Source organism: Scyliorhinus torazame, chromosome 14, assembly GCF_047496885.1.
Source record: "Scyliorhinus torazame isolate Kashiwa2021f chromosome 14, sScyTor2.1, whole genome shotgun sequence".
In the NCBI taxonomy this organism is placed as follows: domain Eukaryota; kingdom Metazoa; phylum Chordata; class Chondrichthyes; order Carcharhiniformes; family Scyliorhinidae; genus Scyliorhinus; species Scyliorhinus torazame.
Window position 1 is genome coordinate 102509209 of NC_092720.1, and position 18371 is coordinate 102527579.

At 42.2% G+C, this 18371-nt stretch overlaps 1 protein-coding gene across 2 annotated transcripts in view; it reads left to right on the top strand.

Moving 5' to 3' along the window:
- The window catches only part of mrps22 (mitochondrial ribosomal protein S22), a 31312-nt gene that overhangs the window by 9420 nt on the left and 3521 nt on the right, over window positions 1-18371 (top strand). Inside the window, exons 2-6 of one of the 2 annotated variants that reach the window (XM_072474561.1) lie at window positions 73-236; window positions 2742-2906; window positions 6047-6190; window positions 13654-13737; window positions 14409-14554. In XM_072474561.1, the coding sequence (XP_072330662.1) occupies window positions 73-236; window positions 2742-2906; window positions 6047-6190; window positions 13654-13737; window positions 14409-14554 (703 nt within the window). The remainder of the gene's footprint in view (window positions 1-72; window positions 237-2741; window positions 2907-6046; window positions 6191-13653; window positions 13738-14408; window positions 14555-18371) is intronic. The other variant, XM_072474562.1, reaches the window with a different exon arrangement.

Sequence of the window (18371 nt, forward strand, 5' to 3'; positions counted from 1 at the left end):
GGTATTATATGTGAGTAAATCTTACTCTGATTTTAAATATTTCCATTCTCTCGCTCTCTCCTTGCTCGGCAGGCACAAAATCAGCTGGTAGCAGAAAACCCCAATTTATGGATGATGATGTCCAGAGTGTCCTGACCAGAATAACAGGCCTCGATCTTGAGAAGGTCTTCAAACCTGTTAAACAGCAACTAAAACCACCTACATACAAACTGATGACAAATGAGCAGCTTGAGGAGGTACATTTGCTGCTAGTTTCCAAGTGTGTTCTTCCATTACTCTTCAATAAATTACAAATTTAAAAAATAAATTTAGAGTACCCAATTCTTTTTTTTCTAATTAAGGGGCAATTTAGCGTGGCCAATCCACCTACCCAGCACATATTTGGGTTGTGGGGGTGAAACCCCCTCGACACGGGGAGAATGTGCAAACTCCACACGGACAAGTGACCCGGGGCTGGGATCGAACCTGGGTCCTCAGCGTCGTGTGGCAGCAGTGCTAACCACACCGTGCAGCCACAATAAATTACAAAGTTAAGCACATTTGCTGTTTAGACAACAAAAATATTTGTTGAGGAGAAACTGAGTTAATCCTCTCCCTTGCCCATTTATGTATTAACCAACCAGTTGTTTTGAAAGTGTCTCTGCAAGTCAGATGATTGAAATTATTTGAGTGTTAGTTTATTGAAAATCCGCTTCTGAAATAGTTGTTACAGAATTTATTCTTGGGTGGTTTATTCTTTTGCTTTTTGCTTTATTTCATACTTGTCAGACTCGGTAATCCAATGTCTGAACCTTGTGGGCAAAAGCACTGCCAAACACACTTGAGATTCACCAGCAAACACAACAGGGTAGACCTATAAACTGCAGGCTAAGGTTCTTCCCTCCTTCCGGGTAGTGCAATGCCCTGACGGGTAGGGTGAACCTGGCTGGACAAGCATTTGCTTTATTTCATACTTGTCAGACTCGGTAGACGAAGGAGAATCAGTGGACCTGATTTATTTAGATTTCCAGAAGGCCTTTGACAAGGTGCCGCATAGGGGACTGTTAAATAAATTAAAAGCCCATGGTGTTAAGGGTAAGATCCTGGCATGGATAGAGGATTGGCTGACTGGCAGAAGGCAAAGAGTGGGGATAAAGAGGTCTTTTTCAGGATGGCAGCCAGTGACTAGTGGTGAGCCTCAGGGGTCTGTGCTGGGACCACAACTTTTCACAATATACATTAATGACCTGGAAGAAGGAATTGAAGGCACTGTTGCTAAGTTTGCAGATGATACAAAGATCTGTAGAGGGACAGGTAGTGTTGAGGAAACAAGGAGGCTGCAGAAGGACTTGGACAGGCTAGGAGAGTGGGCAATGAAGTGGCAAATGAAATACAATGTGGAAAAGTGTGAGGTTATGCACTTTGGAAGAAGGAATCTAGGCATAGACTATTTTCTAAATGGGGAAATGCTTCGGAAAGCAGAAGCACAAAGGGACTTTGGAGTCCTTGTTCATGATTCTCTTAAGGTTAATGTGCAGCATCAGTCGGCAGTTAAGAAGGCAAATGCAATGTTAGCATTCATTCAAGAGGGCTAGAATACAAGATCAGGGATGTTCTTCTGAGGCTGTATAAGGCTCTGGTCAGACCCCATTTGGAGTATTGTGAGCAGTTTTGGGCCCCATATCTAAGGAAGGATGTGCTGGCCTTGGAAAGGGTCCAGAGGAGGTTCACAAGAATGATTCCTGGAATGAAGAACTTTTCGTATGAGGAACGTTTGAGGACTCTGGGTCTGTACTCGTTGGGAGTTTAGAGGGGATCTTATTAAAACGTACAAGATACTGCGAGGCCTGGATAGAGTGGACGTGGAGTGGATGTTTCAACTTGTAGGAAAAACTAGAACCAGAGGACACCATCTCAGATTAAAGGGATGATCCTTTAAAACAGAGATGAGGAGGAATTTTTTCAACCAGAGGGAGATGAATCTGTGGAACTCTTTGCCGCAGAAGGCTGTGGAGGCCAATTCACTGAGTGTCTTTAAGACAGAGATAGATAGGTTCTTGATTAATAAGGGAATCAGGGGTTATGGGGAGAAGGCAGGAGAATGGGGATGAGAAAAATATCAGCCATGATTGAATGGCGGAGCAGACTTGATAGGCCGAGTGGCCTAATTCTGCTCCTATGTCTTATGGTAATCCAATATCTGAACCTTGTGGGGCAAAAGCACTGTCAAGCACATGTGAGATTCACTAGCAAACACAATAGAGTAGACCTATAAACTGCAGGCTAGGGTTCTTCCCCTCCTGCCAGGTAGTGCAGTGCCCTGACGGGTAGGGTGAACCTGGCTGGACAAGCATTGGGAGGCTCACCAATGCTTTCTGATGGTAAGCTGTGTGTTTTCATCTGGTTAGCGTCCTGCACACAGTTGGTGGTGGGTGTGGGGGTGGAAAGTGGGGGAGGGTGCTGTTCTCAAGCTGTACATGGCTGATCTGAGTCTGTACGTATGTGCTCAGGACTAACTAAATGAATTTTAGGGAGTGTATGCGCACCCCACAATCAGGCACGCAGAAACGTTATCAGATTGAAGTTCTTTGTAGTTTGCTTTGGAGAAATCTGAGTCTCGGGCTGGTTTTCAACTGTATTAAAAATCTCATTGATAAAATAGTTTGCAATACACATTCACCAGTTTCACATGATGACACGGATTTGGTATGAGCAGATAATGGCTGCGATTGGTTTGAAACAAATGTGTCATGTCTTTTCAGGCTCGCTGTAAAGCAGTGGATGCAGCTAAAGCTTATCTCCGAATGCCACCAGTACTAAATGAAAGAGAACCAATTAATGATGTACTAGCAGAAGATAAGGTTCTAGACGGTTTGGAAACGGCTAAATATGTATTCACCGATATAACGTATGACATTCCGCACAGAGTAAGTACTCTTCTAGAGTCCGAATAGGCTCAACACTTTTATCAACTCCCTAAATAAAAACAAAATACCATGGATGCAGGAAATCTGAAATAAAACTGAAATTACTGGATAAGCTCAACAGGTCTGGCAGCAGCTGTGGAAAAGAGAAACACAGTCAACATTTTGAGTCCATTGACCCTTCTACAGAACTGAACAGGGTTAGAAATGGGATGGATGAGTTGTTCAGTTTGCTACTCCTGACAACTGACACCTGTTTTCCTTTTAACACATTCTGCCATCCTACCTTTGCCACTATTAACACTCTCCAGTCCCTACTGGCACCATTAACAGCTCCTTGACATCTTTGCCAATCTCTCCTTAGATCCAAACCTATCACTGACTCTCCATTCTGCCTCAGTCCGTTCTCCCAATATGTAATTCATCATGTTTCTATCCTTTTTCATAGGTTGAAAATCTCGTAAGTTAGTACAATAGGATTTTGTAAACATTAATGCAAATGTCAAAACTGGAACAAAGATAATTTTACAATCTTGTATTTAAAAATATCCGCTGACATGTGTAGTTCCTGTATATTAGTTACCATTTGTTTTATCCAAAAACTTATATTCAATTTTTGAAGAAGCAAAATCCTATTTAACGATTACACATTGCTTTTAAGCGTTATGTAATGCAACATTTGGTTATCTTGACATGACTATCTGGAGATAGTCTGGAAATGGATCCACAGTTCATTTAATGGGAAAAGCAGAATTTGTTCATCAGGGTTGTTGTCACTCATTAGGGTGGGCATGGTGGCACAGTGGTTAGCACTGCTGCCTCACAGTGCCAGGGACTGGGTTCAATTCTGGCCTCGGGTGATTGTGTGGAGTTTGCACTTTCTCCCCGCGTCTGCGTAAGTTTTCTCGGGTGCTCCGGTTTCCTCCCAAAGTCCGAAGGTGTGCAGGTTAGGTGGATCGGCAGTCCTAAACTGCCTCTTGGTGTCCAAATGGTTAGTTGGAGTTACTGTGTTTTGGGGATAGGCTGGGGAGTAGTTCTAGGTAGAGTGCTCTTTCAGAGGGTCGGTGCACACTCTACGGGCCTAATGACCTCCTAATGCACTGTAAGGATTCTATATTCATGTATTGCTGTGCGGTTAGGGGAATGGAAGATATGGTGTGTGCTAATTGACCCTCCAAGTATGGGCCCAGAATGGTAGCTGCTAACTAGAATTATGCTAGTAGTCGTTTGGTAGTACAGGATTTGTGTATCACTGAAAGAAGAGATATTTTGTCAAAGTTTTTCATCTTGCACTTATCAGGACAATTCCTAAGTGGAAACAAAAACTTTATAATGTAAGAGAGTGCTGATTAGTTGGGGAGTGGACTCTGATTGGTAGAAGTGTTGCCATAGAGAATACATCAGTTGATGGTGACTGACAGTTAATGGCCAGGCATTTTATGAAATATAAATAAGGCATCAAAAACTATCCACCTCTGCTTTAAAAATATTCAAAGTCTCTGCTTCCACTGCCTTTTCAGGAAGAATTCAAAAGACTCCCGACTCGCTGAGATAAAAATATTCAGCTTGTCTCCATTTTAGATGACCCCTTGTTTTTAAACAGTGACCCCTAAGTCTAGATTCTTCCACAAGAGAAACCTTCCTCTCCACATCCACCCTATCAAGACTCCTCCGGATCTGATATCAAAAGTCGCCTCTTATTCTTTTAAACTCTAGCGGATATAAGCCTCGCCTGTCCAACCTTTCCTCATAAGACAACTTGCCCATTCCAGGTATTAGTCTGGTAAACCTTTTCTGAACTGCCTCCACTGCATTTACATCCTTTGTTAAATAAGGTGAACAATACAGTACACCGTACCCCCAGATGTGGTCTCACGAGTGCTCTGTAAAACTGAAGAATAGCCTCCCTACCCTTTTAGTCAATTCCCCTCGCAATAAATGATAACATTCCATTAGCTTTCAGAATTATTTGCTGTACCTTCTTCCTACTAACCTTTTGTGATTCCTTCACTAACACGTCCAGATCTCTCTGCTTCTCTTGCTTCTCAGAGCTCTGCAATCTCTCACCATTTAAATAATATGCCTATCTTTTGTTCTACCTGACAAAATGGACAATTTCACATTTTGCCACATTATACTCCATTTGGCTGATGTTTGCCCACTCACTTAGCCTATCTATACCTTTTTGTTACCTTCTTTTGTCATCTTCACAACTTACTTTCCTGCCGATCTTTGTGTCAACAGCAAATCTGGCAACTATCCCATTCATCCCTTCACCCAAGTGATTAATTTTAATCAAATATTCTCTCATATCAGATGACGACCGGAGGGGTCTTTCTTTTCAGCAATTATGCTAGTCGGCTCTCATGTGGACTGAGCTTGGTCTTTCTGTATTTGCAGGACTGATGGTTATCCTTGTGTTTTCAAAGACCACTGCACTGAATGTCTAGATGTCAGGACATGATGAGAGAATGAGGAGGGTACCCTTCTTGCCTCAACTCCAGCTTTAAAATTACAGTAGAAATTAAAACACAGAAGCCCTTTGGCCCAACCAGTCTGGATTAGCCTTTATCCTCTTTGTGAGCAAATAGTTGTAATCACATTTACCAGCCCTGCTCACTTATCCCTTCATCCACCTACCCAGCCTCACCTTGAATGTTGACACCGTGTCTGGTTAACCACAAAACCTAGAAGTAAATTACAGTCTTAGCTGTGTCAAAGCATAAATTAATAAAAGCAGTACGTATGACATACGTGGAGCGTGAATTGTGTTTGAACACCCTGGCCTATTTATCCCCACCCTCGAAACCCCCTTTTCCTTGAAGTGTACACTTGTGGTCTTTGTTCTGGATTTAACCAGCAATATATCAAAAGACTTAGCAGACAGAATGTCAGGTACGGTGACCAAACAATAAGCAAATGACAGATACCGGATGAATATTCTATTCAGTATTTTTGCATTTTGTGTCTGACAGGAGATCAGCTAGTAATTCCAGTTGTTTGTACACAGTGGACTTGTTCTTGTTCCTTGGACTAAGATCTGAGCAAATACAATTAAGAGTGCAGCATCTATTATTGGTTCAAGAGTCTTTTCATTGACTGCCATTTTTTAAAATAAATTTTCCCTTTGTTCTTTTTCCAAGGAACGATTTATTGTGGTAAGAGAACCTAATGGGGTGTTGCGGAAATCAACCTGGGAAGAGCGGGATAGGATGATCCGGATCTACTTCCCTCGCGATGGTCGCAGGGTCATTCCACCGCCAATTTTTAAGAACGAAAATCTTTTGGTAAAATCGTTACTTTATCTCAACAGACAAGAAAACATGTAATGTTCTGTACCTTTAGCAATTGGAGCCCGATAGTAAGATTTTGCTCTCTTTCGGGGCTGCAGCAACATTCTGTGATCGAGATGCCCTTTATAAAAGGCGGCCCAATCACTGAGGAGTTGGACCTATATGAGAGATTAGGTCCCACCCCTCTGAGGTCCAGTGAGAACCCCGATGTGCCATTGAATGGCATGGAAACCGTGATCCTGGGTAAAGGAAATTCTAAATGCCATTGAATGGCGTGTCGGGTTTGCTCCTAGCATCACCGGGAATCACTCCGGTTTTCCCTGCGGTGGGAGCACTTCCAATAGGGAGAATTGCGCACAGGGTGTAGTTACTCGCTGCTTCTACTTATGCTTGTTTCATCACAACCATCAGAAATATTTGTATGTTTTGGGCTGGCTGCAATTATTTGGGTTATATGATCCAGAGAATTTACCTAGATCAATCAGTTTCTTGTTTTTTTCCTCCCTCTTTTGTTTCCTGAATGGGTTGAATGAATTATAATCTAATGCTTATCAAATACTTAAAAAAACTATTTGAATAAATAAATTAATATATTCTCTTTTCTATGTAACAAATATGGGTACAGCAATATGGTGGCTATGTTAGTGGATTAGTAATCCAATCTATGTTGGATTTGGACGTCACAATGGCAGTTTGAGAATTTGAGTTCAATTTTTACAACATGGAAATTAAAAAACGTTTTTTTATAAAAGTGACCAGAAACCTCGCAGATGGTCGAACTGCTTCACCAATGGCCTTTTTAGCGAAGTAAGCCTACTGCCCTTACTGGATCTGGCCTGGGTGTGGCTCCTGTCCCACACCAATGGACTGCACATGAAGCAGCCCAGCAAACACTTCAGTAAGTCCTGCCGTCGCCTTCTCAGGGTAACTAGTTATGGACAATTAATGCTGGGAGTTAATAAAAGAAAAGTAACTAATACACGGGTAGGGGTTTTCTGTTTCTAAAGCTCATCTGTTTGCCTCTTCATGATCAAAATGGTCATTGCTGTAGACCTCTTGCAGTGTTGTACTTGTCTTAGTAAATTCTTTCTTTCACCATTCAAAGCTTAAAACGTATTCTGGTGGGGCTGGCATCAGTTTCAGAATTGGAGCTTGTTAACTTATTAAATTCACTCTGCATGTGGCTCAGTTGTCAGCTCTGAAAATATAAAATGGCAGCAAACTAAATAAAAGCAGTTTCTGGGTCATTTGTCCTATGAAGCCGCATTTACTTCCCCAGTCACAATATTCTGGAGCAGTTCCTGTTGGTCTTTAAATACACCACACATGAGGTAGCTCATGACGATTAAGTACAGCAGGTGTGCCCAGGTTTTGGATGTGTTGTCAACTTTTAGCCTCATTCCAGTAAGGTAGCAGTGCATACAAAAGGTTTCTGGCGACAAGCTTCTGCCTATCTGGATGTGACTGGCTTGTATGCTTTGTTCTCATTGATTATGCAGGGACTGGTAAATTACATGGAAATATTGTCTTATTTACAGTGCCTGCATGTCATCACTTCCGTACATGGATCATTTGATAGCCAAATGTCTGACCTCCAGATCTTAAGATGAAATAGCATCTCCTAAACAATACACCAGTTATCCTTTGGATCACTTAGCTACTGAACTCATTTGAAAACTGGTCTGAAATTTTCACAATGAGCAACATGACAGTTCAAAGCTCTTTTCTGTGTGTGTGTGTGTGTATATACGTACGTGTGTTCCTAGATGCTGGTACTTTGAGTGTATCAGAGAGGTCTATCAAACGACTGGTATCTTTTTACAACAAGGATACCAGAGTGTCAGCAAGAATTCTGAAGCGAGCACATTGTAAATATGTGGCTCATAATAGAACCACAACTCACTCTTCTATTCATTCCTAAAAATCATTCTTCTCATTGTTTTAGTTATCAAAAACGAAATGAGCTCTTCCCTTTGTCTGCCATGTCAATTTGACATGATGTGGAGATGCCGGCGTTGGACTGGGGTGAGCACAGTAAGAAGTCTTACAACACTAGGTTAAAGTCCAACAGGTTTGTTTCAGACACTAGCTTTCGGAGCACTGCTCCTCAGGAAGGAGCAGTGCTCCAAAAGCTAGTGTTTGAAACAAACCTGTTGGATTTTAACCTGGTGTTGTAAGACTTCTTACTGATGTCAATTTGTAACTGACTATATTGTATCACCCTACTGCAATTCAGTTTCTTAAAGAAACTGGTAAGTATAACAAAAGAATTGTAATCCAGTCAATTAAACTGACTGACTGCCATTTGCATGCTGTCTTTAAATCTTAAAATATAGAATCCTACGGTTTAGAAGGAGGCCATTTAGCCCATCGAGACTGCACCGACCATTCGAAAGATCGCCCTACCTCGGCCCAATCCCCTGCCCTGTTCCTACAACCCCATACTCAAGGGCAATTTATCATGGCCAATCCACCTAACCTGCACATCTTTGGACTTTGGAAGGAAACCGGAGCACCCAGAGGAAACCCACACAGACACTGGGAGAATGTGCAGACACCGCACAGGCTGTCACCCAAGGTCGGAATCTAACTCGGGTCCCTGGCGCTGTGAGGCAACAGTGCTAATCACTGTGCCACCTTGCTATGTAACATGCTTAGACTAATTCCTTAGCACACCATTATTTGGAGTTTTAAAGCCTCCATTCTCACAATAGTTAAGTGCAACTTCTATAGGTTTTTCCCTTGAATTGGAAAAATAAAATGTTTGTAAAACCTGAAATACAGGGCCAGGATTTTCTGCACCCCCCCCCCCCCCGTACGGCGGGTTTTCCTGTGGCAGTGGTGGCTTGCAATTGGCCGCCAGCAAGATCTTCCAGTCCTGCGAAGGCAATGGCCTTGTGCGTTGACCCACCTCCGCCACCGGAAAACCGGCTGCAGGGAGGGACCAGAAAATCCCATCCCAGGGGCTGCAACCGATCTTCATATTGCATGGTGCTCCAGAGATGGACTGTGAAGTATTTGGGCTTGGATCATACCAAACTGCTGAGAAGCCCATGCAGAAACCCATGGTTGTGATGGAAGGGACTCTACATTTAAAAAGCAGGATTGAAGTAGAGTTCCATTCACACCTTTTGTAACGTCGATGAATTAAATCAATACTTAGAATGTGGTTGAGTACAATGGAAGAGTTTGTCTTTCACCTTTTGTACTTCCAGTTGGCTGGAACATTGCAGGATTAAGTGTGAAGCAGTCTTCTATTTTGAGCACCAAGCTTTCTTTTGAAGAATTATTTTGTATAGAGTGTCTCTGTGCCCCAAAAAACAAATTATGGTGGGGATCCATGAGGGTACTCTTGTGTGGTAGATTAACAATCTCAGCTGTATTATCGTAACAAAACATTAAACAGAAATTTGTACGCTACGAGGGATCTTCATCTTGGCTCAATACTTTCAGGTGCAGGTTTCAAAGGCCTGACAAATCTTACGTCCACCCGCAAAGGTGCTGTGGAATCTCAAGAAATAGGGAAAAGGTCGATTTTAAAACATTTTCTTTCCCTTAAAAGGGTATGGAGATATTTGTGTTGATTTTCTACTGGGGGTGGATGTATGGGGAGTTGAGCAGCCAGACGTCAACCCTGCTGAAAATTAGCCTCACTCGGTTTTCTAGTGTTGTACAACTGTGTGTGGCACTCCTAATTATTTTAAGTGGCAGCCTAATTAAGTCAGCAGTCAGCATGTCCTGTTTGTTTTCTGTTGCTGGGGAGAATTCAACTCAGTTGCACTTCGACACATGAAAGCCAAGCATTAAAGACGAGCTGTATAAAGTCCCAATTTAAAGGGGCAAAATTAAATACATTTGCTTAATCTGTTAAATGTACTTTTTCCCTTTAAACAACACTCATAGTTATGTGTTTCTCTTGTCTCGAATATATCAGGCCCATACTTGCTTTCTCTATTCCTTGATGGATCTCATCATCATGTCTCTTTGTCCTTCTCTCAACTCCCAGAAAAGGCAAAAACATCTTAAGGCAATTAAGGAATCATCTTTCAAACTTCCTCTTTGACACCCCCTCCAACTTCCTTATGACAGGTTATAAATCAAAAAAGCTAGATTTTTTTTGCTGCTGGTCATATTTAGTACAATCAACACCCGTTGTTCACAATCACTTCTATTGCAAATTTGTTTACCAACAGAAATGTTTTTGTGCATCCAATTGCGGTTCCCAGCCCCAAAACTTCGCTCATCCGCGATTTTAAGATGTTAAACATCTCCCCTAAATGCATGTTGGTTCCTAAAGGTTAATAAAACACTGAATTTAGAGGGCATACAAAATACTGCTTGTAGTCTTCCACGTGTAGAAATGTGCCAGATCAAACTGCACGTGGTTTGCTGTGATTTACCGGATAGAATAACTCCTGACCAATATTTTACAGTACAGATAAAGTACAGCATCTTACTAAAAATAAATGAGACCGAGCCAAGCAGAAAACGTTCCAGGGAAGTGATGACACTCGAGCAAAAAGTCACAATCTTAGGTTGACTGAAAAATGATGCAAGTGTTGTCATGTTAATCAGGGATTACTCTGTGAATTAACCTACAATCAGTTTATTAGGCAGTCTGAGGAAAAAATGACGGCCAGTGTTTAGTGTTCCTGGTAGTTGTGCCGCATGAAGAAGTTAATCACCATCTGGATAGATCACTAGCGGCAAAGGAGGATCCCAATCAATGGTCTGATAATTCTAAACAAACCACTTGAATTGTACCCACACAGAAAGAGTAGTTAAGAGGCTCGTGTCAGCAGTGACAGTGAAAATGGTGCAGAAGGTGTCACTCCTTCAACTTCCAAAGGATTCTCAGCCAGCAATGGATGGTTGAATTGCTTCAAAAAGCATTTTGGACTGCATAATGTGAAGTTGCTGGTGGAGGCTGCGTTAGCTGACCATGCAACTTCCTCAAGCTTTCAAAGGGAAAATTAAATCTAATCTGTGAGTCTTTTGGAAGGCAAACAGCAATGCCTGGAATACAGTAGCAGTCTTTAAACAACTGAATTGTAAATTGCTTTCTGTCAGAGGTCCGCACTTATTTGAGGGAAAGGAACCTGTCTTTCAATGTCTTAGTAATCCATGAAAAATCACTTGGGCATCCACCCTCTCTTGCAGAGAACCATCCAGATGTTGACATTTTGTTTTTTTTGACCCCAAATGCGACCTCACTTTTCCAGTCAATGGGTCAGGAGCTCATTCCCTCATTCAAAATTTGCTGCATCCGACGAAGTTTGAACCACATCCTTCATCTGGAAGAAGACCCTTTAACCAAAGTCCTTGATTGCTGGAAGGAATTCAACATCCTCACTGCAGTAGGCAAAATGAAGGACTCATGGGATGAAGTTAGAGCTTCAGCTATAAATGTCTACGGGGAAAAAAGTTTGGCCTGAGGCTGGGAATGGTTTCACAGAGTTCCCCATGCTGAAGCGGGTAGGTTTGTTGACTTTGCAAAACCAGTTGGGGAGGGATTTGAAGACATGACCACAGCTGAAGTGGATGAGTTGCTTCAATTTCATCAAGATGAACTCTCAGTGGTTGAACTGATAAGATTAAATGAGCCAATGCAGGACCAGGAAGAAGAGCCTAAGAAGGCTCAATTCACAACAAAGATGACGGCAGATCTTACAAGATCAGCTGAAGATTTGAAAAAACAGGCGACAGACAATGATGCAAGTATGGCATTACCTTTTGTACAATGATTGATACAGGTATTGCTCCTTAGCGAGAACGTTACAAAATTGAAAAACAAGGCAAAACAGTCAATGACAACATTGTTCTTTTCGTTCACATCAACACTTGTATCAATCCTGTCATTCACGCCTTCTACCTCCACTCTCCGGTAAAGTGCGTTACCTGTACAGTAATGAACTGCAATTTGGAATATTGTGTAATTGACAAGTTTTACATTGTTCTTGTCTTCTTGCATTGGCAAGCAATTTCTACAGTAAAATTTACTCAAACATAGGGTAGAACTTTTACATTTTCTAGCAAAGTGTCATCTCGGGTAGGAAAAGTAGAGGGTAGCTCGCTGGCTGCACGGTCAGCTATTCCTGCCGTATTTTTAGACAATTTTCCAAATAAAATTAGCCCCCCCCCCCAGTAACTTTGGCTTTTAAAAAGAAGGGTACCCCAATGTAAATGAAAATGGAAAAGCCCCCGCACCATGGAACTGAACTGCCCCTGGCATGCCAGGGGAAGTACCAGGGTACTGTCTGGGCTGATGATCTTCCACTTGGGGGCTGTACTCACTTATGCCCCTCCAGGAGGTTTTGATTGCTAGGTGCACATCATGGGGAAGCTGTTGTGAGATCATTCATTCCCATTATAAGGTACGTTTACCATTTCGATTTCTCCCATCGCAAGATTTTGCGGGAACGAAACCTCTGCGAATGGGGGATTTTACTGTACCAAAATTCACTTTGCAGCTGAGGTGTATGAATATTTTTTGGTAAATATTCTGCATATCGTTTCCTGAGCTTTCTGGGACAGATCATGGTGCCAATATTCTTGTAATGAAAAGCAGCTGATCCGTTGTTCCCAATATCACAGAAAAGCTATACTGAAACTCTTTCCAAGTTTAGCAGAATAAAAGATTCTTAAAGGCAGTAGGAGCTGTCAAGATCTCTCACGCTACCTCCGAGCGCACCACCGTTTGGAAATGGAAACTACATTTATTGCCTTTTGGCAAATTGCTGCTGGGTTTGCCTTTTTAAAAATAATGGTTTGAGCTATACAATCTGAAGAGGGATAATGGAGAGATGTGCCAGCACCACAGCGGAAATGGCAGAGTTACTACCACCCACACTTCCTGCTCATAAAGGTGGGCATCAGCAAGAAACCATTGTGGAAAACAGCCTTTGAGAAGGCTGAAATAATAACTGAAAATATTTGCAGCCTTTTTGAAGAGTAGCACAACCCTTTTTCCCCCAATATGCAGCCGCATCCCTTGGATTTTCCTAGTATCTCTTTGTCAACATCCCTGTGGAAAGCCCCCAGTGGCACATTTAAAATGGGCTGGAAGCTTGCTGAAATTATTAAACTGAGGCTGACATTGAAAGTTCTGAAACAGGCTGATGCAAAACATCCTGCACTCTCCTGGTCCAAACTCCAAATCAGTTACACTGATTTGGAAAATAGGTGTGGTGCAGTAATGTTAACATTTTCAACTCCACATAAATTGCATGTTGTAGGCTGTGCAAAAGGATCAACTAAATGCCCAATTAAAAATGTGCAGGTCCAGCTGTATCTTTCCATCGCATCGTTGCATTCATCCTCCTGCAATTTTTAAAATTGGGATTCTGCTCCGTGTGTATTCCAAACTGATTGTTTTCTTTCTTGAATTACCAATGTTAATGTTTTGATCAGATTACCGTTGTATTGTACTTTGATATGATCAATGTTGCCCATTTCAGGTTGTTTTTGCTCAGGATCGTTATGAAGATATTCTTGATCTCTGTCTTAATCAATTTGAGCCAGATTCTGCTGATTACATCAGGGTGAGTACACCTCAAATTAGACTAAGTGAAGGCAGTCGATGAAATAGGTACTGAGTGTATTTAGGACCATGCAAGTCCCAAAGCACTTCCAATTTAGTAAATGCACCAGTTTCATGAAACTTTATGCAAATTTTGAAGATTAGTGTGCTGCTCATTGGCGCCTAAAAGTGTTAACTCCATGTGCTATTTTATATCTCCGCCTTTGCGCTTTACTATTTATGCTCAAAGAGGCTGAATCACGTGATTACTGATCTTCCAATAGCAGCTGTGATGCTTAAAGGAAGGAATAGCTGAGCCTGTGTACCTCCATTTTGTGTGTGTGTTTGTAGCCCCCTTGGGCTGCTCCCATTTACCAAAGTGACTACATTACTGGACACTTCTAAGTAGACCGCCTGCTCAAGCTGCAGTTACTTGTAGCCTGGAGAGGAAGGCTATATTCATTCTACAGGAGGAAGAACTTGCAAGGTATCCTTGCCACTGTTTGATTATAAACCCCTGTAGTTCCTGAGACATTTTAGTCGGTTAGCTTCTAAAGATTAAGAACTTTATTGTTTTGATAAATTGACTTTCAAATCCTCCATCCCTTCAAAAAATATTTCATTGGCTGTAAAGTGCTTTGAGATGTCTGGTGTTAGAAAAGCACTGGATGAATGCAAGTCTTTCTTTACCAGGTCCACCAGCAAACATACGAAGATATTGATAAACATGGCAAATACGATCTTTTACGTTCAACCAGACATTTTGGTGGGTTGGTCTGGTACCTGGTCAACAGGAGGAAAATTGATGGTTTACTAATAGACATGATTCAAAAAGACCTGTAAGTATAATTGTAAATACAGTTACATTTTCTCTCTCCAGACTTTCAAGATTTATGTTGCATGCTTGAAATTAACTTTGTGTAGATTGATTTGATTTTTAAAAAAATTACTTCTAGCTTCTCTTTACCGTGATTTGGAACAATTATTCAAAGCGTAATTTTGGAACCATGGGCACAAAGCCTTGGTAACTGCATTTCTGTGTTTCGTTTGTTGGAGCATTGCATTGTTGGAATTTTCTAGCCTTTTGGGTAGGATAGTTTTGAGTACATTTGACTCTTTAATGGATAAATTCTGCAAAGAAATTCCGGCCGGGATTTTCCTACCTCCCTGCGGCGGCAGATTTTCCCTCGGCGATCGCGGCTTGCCATTGGCGGGAAGTTCCGTTCCCACCAAAGTCAACGGCCACTTTTGTTGTTTGCAGGGGGACCAACTGCAAGGGAGGGGAGGGGAGAGTCGCACCTTCAGTGGGACCGGAAGATCCTGCTGGCGGGAAGGACCGCAAAATCCCAGCTTCAGTGTAACTGGCTCAAGATGCATAAATATTATTAAAACATTGAATTAAACTTTAAATTTTGTGCATGTCTCCATGGTATGCAGGAATCCAGGAGCTGCCTGACATAGCGGGGAAAGAGATCACTGGCATAGTACGAAACCATGCAAAACCCTAGGCATTCTGGTTTGAGCCAAGGGAGGAAATGTTAGATCAATAATGTGTCACTTTACTTGGCTCCATGGCATGTATGACATCGGGCAGCACGGTAGCACAAGTGAATAGCACTGTGGCTACAGTGCCAGGGTCCCAGGTTAGATTCTCCGCTGGGTCACTGTCTGTGCGGAGTCTGCACGTTCTCCCCGTGTCTGCGTGGGTTTCCTCCCGGGTGCTCCGGTTTCCTCCCACAGTCCAAAGACGTGCAGGTTAGGGGCGTGGCCATGATAAATTGCCCTTAGTGACCAAAAAGATTAGGAGGGGTTATTGGGTTACGGGGATAGGGTGGAACTGAGGGCTTAAGTGGGTCAGTGCAGACTCGATGGGCCGAATGGCCTCCTTCTGCCCTGTATGTTCTATGTTGCCAGTCAGCATTCCCTTTGCAGAGTTTGGTGACATTATAAGATCCTGTAAACCCTGACCAAAAAATGATGCATGGGGTATCGTAACTAGGAACTGGGTTTTAAATGCTGTCCCCAAAACATTATAAGCACCTATGATGTCGCACAGAATTCGGAGATCGGAGTGCCAATTTAAATGTATAAATTCAGTCTCTTCATAGTATGACTATGGTTTCATCAGGTGAACTCCATTAGTTGAACGTTCACTAACTTTAGCCTACATCTAATATTTTGTGTAATAGCATGAATGATTGGAACACAGACCAGCAGCAAGTAATTCGGAGAGCTAACATAGTTATCTTTTATTGTGAGGTGTTAGGAAAGCAGAAGTAGTTTTAATGGATTTCTGTTGGTATTGGTAAACATTGGAAACAAGGTATAATTTTAAGTGTGTTTAATTTAATGTTTCTGTGTCCGGAAGGGTAAAATCTATAATTAGATTCATGCTGGACAAAGGTCTGGACAATGGTGTGAGTATGTGCAGAGGTTGATTAAATTCCAACCAACTTCTAGCAGATTTGTGAGGGCTGTCTTCTCTTTCACTAAGTTAATTTGATTGCTGTTGGAGATAGGTAGTGAGAGAGAAGACAGCCCTCACAAATCCGCTAGAAATTGGTTTTAGAAGGCTAATGAGGGAACAACTCTCAGCCTTGCTAGACGAAAAGCCATACTGTGGAGTAATGGTTAAGAAAACAGATGCCGGAACCCTAAAGTCCAGCTAATTAAGGAAACTAGAGAAATGAAGAGAAGTTCCCAATGAGTTTGGAGTTAACAGAAGAGATTACTGTTCAGTAAAGTCACAGAGTGGAAAAGACAGTGAGTAGTAAGAGGCAAGAAATATATCTGCAGTAGCGCAAGAGTCCTTCCTGTTTATTTCCTTTGTTCCAATTTCTTTTTATTATTTTGTTTTTTGGACCCATAATCGGGATGTGCCTTAAAGCAGAAGATTCAAAGTTGAAGCAGTCTGCTTGCCAGGACACTGTATTCCCAGATTTTGTATTTTCGAGAGGAGAACCCAGACTCTTTGTTACCTAGTGCATCTTAGGAACCAGTTTTGGAGAGATCTTTCGATTGCTTAACTGGCAACATGTGGGTTGGTCAGGAAGTGAATTGCCTGACAACGGTCAGTGATTGGTTTCAGTGGGAGATTGAGGCTTTGAGAGAACTTAGCAGAAGTATTTAGACTTTGGAAGTGAAAGGAACAGTTTAAATTTTTTTATTTAGAGTACCCAATTATTTTCATCCCCTCCAAGTGGCAATTTAGCCTGGCCGATTCACCTACCCTGCACATTTTCTTTGGATTGTTGGGGTGAGACCCATGCAGTCATGGGGCGATATGTTGGGGTGAGATCCACGCAGACACGGGGCGATATGTGCAAACTCCACACGGACAGTGACCCAGGGCCGGGATTGATCCCCGGTCCTCAGTGCCGTGAGGCAGTAGTGCTAACAACTGCGTCTCCGTGCTGCCCCTATATGTTCTCCAGCTTGCTGAAGTGAAAGAACTGCTTTGTTGTTCTGAAAACATTTGAGTGCTGGCACACCCTTTGCTGTGAACCTGAAATGATGCTGAGTCTGCATGGAAAGTAGACAACCTTGCCAGAGAAAACCTAGAAGGAAGAAGTACCAAAACAAAAGCCTGAACTTCAGAAAGACATTGACTGAAAGTCACCCCAGTGCATCAGAAATACTTATCCTTTTATTTATTTATTGTTCCCTTTCCACCACCTTTTCCCCTGTGTTTTTTGACTGTGTGTGTGTTGGGGGGGGGGGGGGGGGGTGGAATGGGTAGTAGTCAGTTACATTTTTGGTCTGTTTCAATACTGTACATAATAAAAGGTTACTTGTGTTTTAAAGCTACAAGTCTGGTGACTAGTTTACTTGGCTCAACCAAGGACCTTGGGTATTTTAAGTACAATCTAATTTCACTGTTGTTGCTCTGGGTCAAGTGGGACTGGAATTGACCACACACTAGCCCAGGGTGCTGTGACCAGTATTGCTATGGTTGATGAGAAATTAATACCGTTTGGGAGGCATTATTTGAAATAATTGTGAACGTTGGTGGCTGGACCTCGCAGTTTGTGCAGTCTTCAAGACAAAGAGCGGCGGCATGTGGCGCAGTGGATAGCACTGGGACTGCGGCGCTGAGGACCCGGGTTCAATTCCCGGCCCTGGGTCACTGTCCATGTGGAGTTTGCACATTCTTCCCATGTCTGCGTGGGTTTCACCCCCACAACCCAAAGATGTGCAGGTTAGGTGGATATGCCATGCTAAATTTATGGGGGGGAAAAAGACGAAGAAAACCTGAAGGGAGAGGCATAAAGCTGAAAGTGAAACTTTGATAGTAGTGGAGAGAAAGCATAATTTTAGAAAGATTTTAAAATGTGACTTTTGAAAGCGGAATTTGAAATCACTCCTGTAGAAGCCGAAGTTCAGTGAGACATGGTGGCTCATGGTATAATCATCTGGGGAAATTTTGAGAGATCCACAGACATTCACTTGGGTTCAGAGAGGAGTATGTCTTACCTTAGTCATCTTGTACTCTTAAAAGCGACTTTGTGTGTTTATGTGCCTATTGTAGTTTAAGATATACTTCAGTGTAATTCATATTTAAAATAAAATAAAATGAACTCGTGGTCCTGTGACTCTGTTCCTCCATGTTTAAAAAAAAAAAAGAAGTTAGGGCCTTTGAGACAGTGTTTCATTCTG